This window comes from Haliotis cracherodii, unplaced genomic scaffold, assembly GCF_022045235.1.
Source record: "Haliotis cracherodii isolate W230 unplaced genomic scaffold, xgHalCrac1.p SCAF_8, whole genome shotgun sequence".
NCBI lineage: Eukaryota > Metazoa > Mollusca > Gastropoda > Lepetellida > Haliotidae > Haliotis > Haliotis cracherodii.
This window is the reverse complement of record NW_027266341.1, coordinates 61,908,456-61,914,455: the sequence shown is the minus strand read 5'-3', so window position 1 is coordinate 61,914,455 and position 6,000 is coordinate 61,908,456. Positions and strand designations below refer to the sequence as shown.

The following is a 6,000-nucleotide window of genomic DNA, read 5'->3' as shown; positions in this document are numbered from 1 at the left end:
CCGATATTCAAAGCGCGGCGCTAATGAGACTTTTCAAATTTTCTTATAGCTGTCCTGCGTACTAACAACATGGCGCTTAAATTACCATATGCTGAAGAAATTGTTCCAAAAGGATCTTGAGCGTCGGTATTGTTCTGTTTGCAAACACAACTGCAGGCACATGTTGTAACAGTTTGCAACCGGTTTCAGTTTGGTCTGTCTACGAACGAAAGTTGTTATGTATTTACGCTTAAATATATATTTAACGTGGGTAATAATACCACACTCATTTCACTCGGTCAGATACCATAGGAAGTCCACTCGTTTCGTCAAAATGGTATCTAACGAGAATGAGTGAAATATATCGTATCAAATCGTCATTTAGATACAATGTGCTACCCCCAAATCGTCATATAGATACAATGTAATACCACCAAATCGTCATATAGATTCAATGTGATACCACCAAATCATCATATAGATTCAATGTGATACCACCAAATCGTCATATAGATATAATGTAATACCACCAAATCGTCATATAGATTCAATGTGATACCACCAAATTGTCATATAGATTCAATGTGATACCACCAAATCGTCATATAGATATAATGTAATACACCCAAATCGTCATATAGATACAATGTAATACCACCAAATCGTCATATAGATTCAATGTGATACCACCAAATCGTCATATAGATTCAATGTGATACACTCAAATCGTCATATAGATTCAATGTGATACCACCAAATCGTCATATAGATATAATGTAATACACTCAAATCGTCATATAGATACAATGTAATACCACCAAATCGTCATATAGATTCCATTTCTGGTGTCCCCCGCCGTGATATTGCTGGAATATTGCTAAAAGCGGCGTAAAACTATACTCACTCACTCACTCATATAGATTCAATGTGATACCACCAAATCGTCATATAGATATAATGTAATACACTCAAATCGTCATATAGATACAATGTAATACCACCAAATCGTCATATAGATATAATGTAATACACTCAAATCGTCATACACGCCCAATGTAAGTTGAGGCCAAGTTGCCAGTGTTAACGAGGTGGACTTGTATAATGACTGTAACAGTGACTGGTATCCTGAGGTTGAACTCACCAGTACTAACTGACGTGATCAGGTCAAATGTACGACAAAATATTTAGGGTTTGTGTCTGGAAATAGAAATGAAACCAAATTTACTGAACACATTTCCTAAGGCGGGCTCTTAATAATCAAGAGTGATCAAAATGTTGTTTTTTATGCATCATTTTTAGAACCTCAATTTTGCATTGTGAAAATATACATTCATATAAGCGTCGTTTCCAGTTCTGGATTAAACATTTGGAATGAATTAAATTACTTGCTATTTACCTATTGCAATATTAACGTTTCCCAAGAATCAGAACAGTAAAGCGCGACAGCCCCATGGTAGAGAGTGTGGCTCTCCTCCTACACTTTCCTGTCCAAAGGTACGCACGTGCGAGATGTGATCTCTGCATCACACAAGGAATATATGTTTTGCTCCACTTTGTCATAAAGATCGCGTGCTGTACAAAGGTATCGTGTCCTGATACTCCCAGACGACTGGGCCACCCGTGCCCCCTGAGACTAATGGCCTACCATTATGATAATACATTGGTTTCGCTTATCTCTCACTCAATAAACTGTGTTTAGTTTCCATTGTCAACTGGAATGACATGATTTATATTTACTCTTCCCCATTTTGGAAAACTAAGTTTCCTAAATCAATGTTGGGCTTCTGGCAATTTCTGAGGACCTTTTTAACTAGTAATGAGCTGTTCTCTTGAAATGTCCTTTGAAAAGTACGTATGTACTCCGTGAATCGTGCACTCGTCCATAACACTCGCCGACTGGTTCAGTCAATACAACAAAGAATAATCCAAGCAAGATGTACGTCAAACCCTGGAACTGGTTACAAACGACATATGTGTTGAGAAGTAAAGGAGTTTGATCAACTGGAAACAAAGTACTGAAATATTTTGGAATATGTATTGTTATCCCAAAGAAGTCTTTGTAATGAGTTCTTACTGTCAAGATTTCTTTAGATGATGTTTCACTGAAGTAACTATGCCTCTTACACCTATGACATCAAGTATGACGCAGTTAGTTTATACATACACTTATCTAAATTCTGATGTAAGTGCCCACACTTTACTGCCCCTATCATTCTTACTATCATGCTTTGTGCAACTCACACTCATGTAGCCACAACGCATATCAATAACATCACAAAGACCACACGATAAACGAACTTTTCAAAGTGCATAACACAATTATTTATCATGTACGCAACGTTCTTCGACTGGACGAGTAACACAGCAACCAACTGTTCCAGTGTCGTCTCAGATGTGCCCATGTGTGTTTTCTTTTAGACAAAAGATTATCTTCATGTGTCTCTTGCGTGAAATAGATGTTATTCAAATACGTCTCTTACCAGACAAGCCTTTAGTAAGAACTAATCATGACAATCGTTTTCCCCAAGCAAATGAGTCCCTTGGGAGATTTGTCTTAACGTATAATGAGTACTTTTCGTCTGTGACGACTAGACCATGGGTGGTTTGTTTGGCGTAAAAAGCTGTAAATTATTGAAGCAACATCGTAGACAGCTGCCTTAAGGTCTTCAGATTGCCTTCACCCAATCCCCTACTGTGCATCACATGTTGAGTGCAGTATCGCGAATAGCATCACTCAGCAATGTGGTTATTGGTACTGAGGAGAGAGACCGTGTGCTAGTCTATCAGATCAAGCTCAAGTGGAAACACACTTGGTGAATCATGGAATATTTTGTAGCGTTCCTGTTGCTTGCATTGGTAAGATCACTATATTTATTTCACCCAAAACATTCAAATATTTCCACGGTACATGCAAAACATTATTTTTTTAATTTAGCTCAACGATAGAAGTTCAGAGGGAATTATTATTCTCCTTTAAAGATATTGTTTTATTATTAGTGGCAACATTAACTACTTCACAGGACATGCAACCACTCGATATATTTTTCAGGATCTATTGTGTTGCTGACGACGCCCTTGATTAGAGTAGAGAAGGAACACTCCTCAACGGGACTCGTGAAGATCCGCGTTAGAATAGGTCTTCAGCAACCAATGCCTGACGTAAAAAGCGACTTTGCTTGTCGTAAGATGCGACTTACGGGATCGGGCGGTCAGGCTCGCTGACTTGGTTGATGCATGTCATCGTATCCCAATTGCGTAGATCGATGCTCATGATATCACTCACGAGATTGTCGACTATTTACAGACCGTCATATAGCTGTGTACGGCGTTCAACAAGAAAACACAAAAACACACCGCGATCATATAGCTGGAATATTGTTGAGTACGGCGTTCAACAAACAAACAAACAAACAAACAAACAAACAAACAAACAAAACCTCGAAGGTTGTTGCTCCTCCATAACGCTGACATTCCGTGATTTACCATTGCTGTGGTGTTAAAACTCAGCTCACTCAATAACCTAACATAACCATATGTTTCTCTCTATCACTTAGATGTCAATCATTCCCATCTCTGGGAATCTCATCTCATCTTGGCTGAGCAGAAGAACCTGTGGAAGGTTTGCAAGGTGTATATCAGGGTCTGGAGCCGGAGACAATCCTGACCTTGAGTCAAGCAGTACCACTTTCGTTGAGAGTGTAACGGAAAGACAATCAGACTCAATATCTTCAAGTAAGGCTTAATATGTAAAATGTGTGTGTGTGTGTGTGTGTGTGTGTGTGTGTGTGTGTGTGTGTGTGTGTGTGTGTGTGTGATGTTATGTAAAAGTATCACCACAATAAGGCAAATATTCACTCAATACATTGATGTTATGTAAACGTATCCTCAATACACGGACCGCCTCCGTGGTCTAGTGGTAGAGCATCCGCCCGGAGAGCGGAAGGTCCGGGGTTCGATCCCCGGCCACGCCTTCTCAGATGTGTGCATTATAACCTCATTGATGCGTCTACCCCTTGTCCGTCTCGTCTACTGATCGACTATTTAATACATGTCATACATGCAGGAATTAATCTGAATGATCTACATTTTAAATACATTCATTTCTATCAGAATTCAAGGAAAAGTCCGTTCACGTTGCCCCGATAAGGAGCGCTAGTCAATCCTGGTTGCCGGATACATCAGCAGCGGATTCAGGATCTGGAGCTAGCGACAGTCCTGGTCTTGGGCCAAGTTCCCCTTTCCTTGGGAGTGTAACGGAAAGGAATTCACACTTAATGTCTTCTTCAGGTGAGGCTTAAATACATTAATCAAATGAAACTATGTTTCCAACTCAATACACCGATAGTATGTGTAGGGGAAAACACGCCCGATGATGACGGTTTCAAGTCTCATAAAAACCCGAGGGACGGTGTTTTGTCCAACTTACAAACCGAAAGGGTTATGGTTAAGGCAAAGGTTGTACATCTCATAAAAACCCGAGGGACAGTGTTTTGTACAAATATCACCGCAATGAGGCAAATATTCACTCAATACACTGATGTTATCTACATTTTAAATACATTCATTTCTATCAGAATTCAAGGAATAGGGTTACATCTCATAAAAACCCGAGGGGCAGTGTTTTGTCCAACTTACAGACCAGAAGGGTTAGGGTTGGGGTTAGGGTTTTACATCTCATAAAAACCCGAGGGACGGTGTTTTGTCCAACTTACAAACCGAAAGAGATCCATTGTAGTGGATATTATAACATCCCCGTTTATGATACGTACCCCGATTGGAGAACAATAGGATGACGAAACTGGGAGTTTATGGGAACAAGTAACGACCATACGTACAACCTGCTTACATGTGTGTACTCACAAGTCATGGACATATCAGACATATTTTAATAACATTAATGTAAAAATTATGTTGGATGCACTATACACATTATCAGTAGATGAATTTATTTCAGAATTCATAGAAAATTCTGTTCATGGGGTCCCTAAAAAGAGCAAGTTGCCAGAATCGTCGACTACTCACCACGAAACATCAATCTACAAGAAACAGTCAACAACTCCGATCTCAGAGGCTCCATTTGAGACATTGTCTGATTCTGATATCCCAGTAGATCCTGAAAAAACATTTCAAACTGATACATTGGAATATATCGATGACTCACTGTCACCAAGCCCCGAGTATATACTTATGGATAAAACGTATGTGCATGTTCAAGCATATAAATCAAGCTTATTTCCTCTGATCCAGACATCTCATGACATGTCAGTAGGGGATGTTGACACCATGACACCCGGGTCCATGTCATCCTCTCAGTTCAGCATGACAGTATCCGCTACAAAACCCGAAAATACCTGTATCCCCATCACCTCACCCCAATACCTCACGGCTGTGTCATCTTCAAATCCTCAAATGGCTGCATCTCCAATACAACAAAACACTCTGTCGGCTGTGGGCACAACAACGCCAAGAAACCCATTCCCAGCGAGAGTGGTAAAGGAGGTTTGCAAATGTTTCTGTAGGAATCTGAAGCGTCTTCATGCGATCACTCCAGAAACAGTTGGTGCCCTCAAGAAGCACATACGGAGAGAACTACAGGTGGACAAGACCAACCTCTCCAGCCTGATTCAGAAGAAGGTCAGCAGGCCTGATGCCCGACCCTCTGCTTCAGCAGCTGGCTACCTGGGCCTGGTGCTCCTGTGTCTCCCTTTCCTCCTCATCGTCTTCGCCGACGCAATGACGGTGACCACAGCATTGTTCTCAACCACCAGAGCTGTACCTCCGTAGGGACGCCCCGAGCCCCCAGCCTGGGGTTTGTACTTTAGCTGGTGTTCTTGTTCCTTTCAGACATTTACTTTTTGCCCCTCTACCTAATCAAAATCATGTTTAGATATGAAATTGTCAACCTCTTCAGGACTGTTATGATGCCTAACATTCTGTGTACGCTGTCTCCCATTCATCTGATGCTGTTCTGGTTATCGTGCTTTCTTTCTCAGCAAACAAAATGCTTTGTCGCACTTGGAA

At 40.7% G+C, this 6,000-nt stretch overlaps 1 protein-coding gene across 1 annotated transcript; it reads left to right on the top strand.

Annotated features, from left to right (window-relative positions):
* The first annotated feature begins 2,799 nt into the window (after window positions 1-2,799).
* LOC139449364 (uncharacterized) lies at window positions 2,800-5,763 on the top strand. Its single transcript, XM_071230705.1, has 4 exons — window positions 2,800-2,835; window positions 3,534-3,711; window positions 4,090-4,266; window positions 4,934-5,763. The coding sequence occupies exons 1-4, from the start codon at window positions 2,800-2,802 to the stop codon at window positions 5,761-5,763; spliced, it is 1,221 nt and encodes a 406-aa protein (XP_071086806.1).
* Window positions 5,764-6,000: the final 237 nt, after the last annotated feature.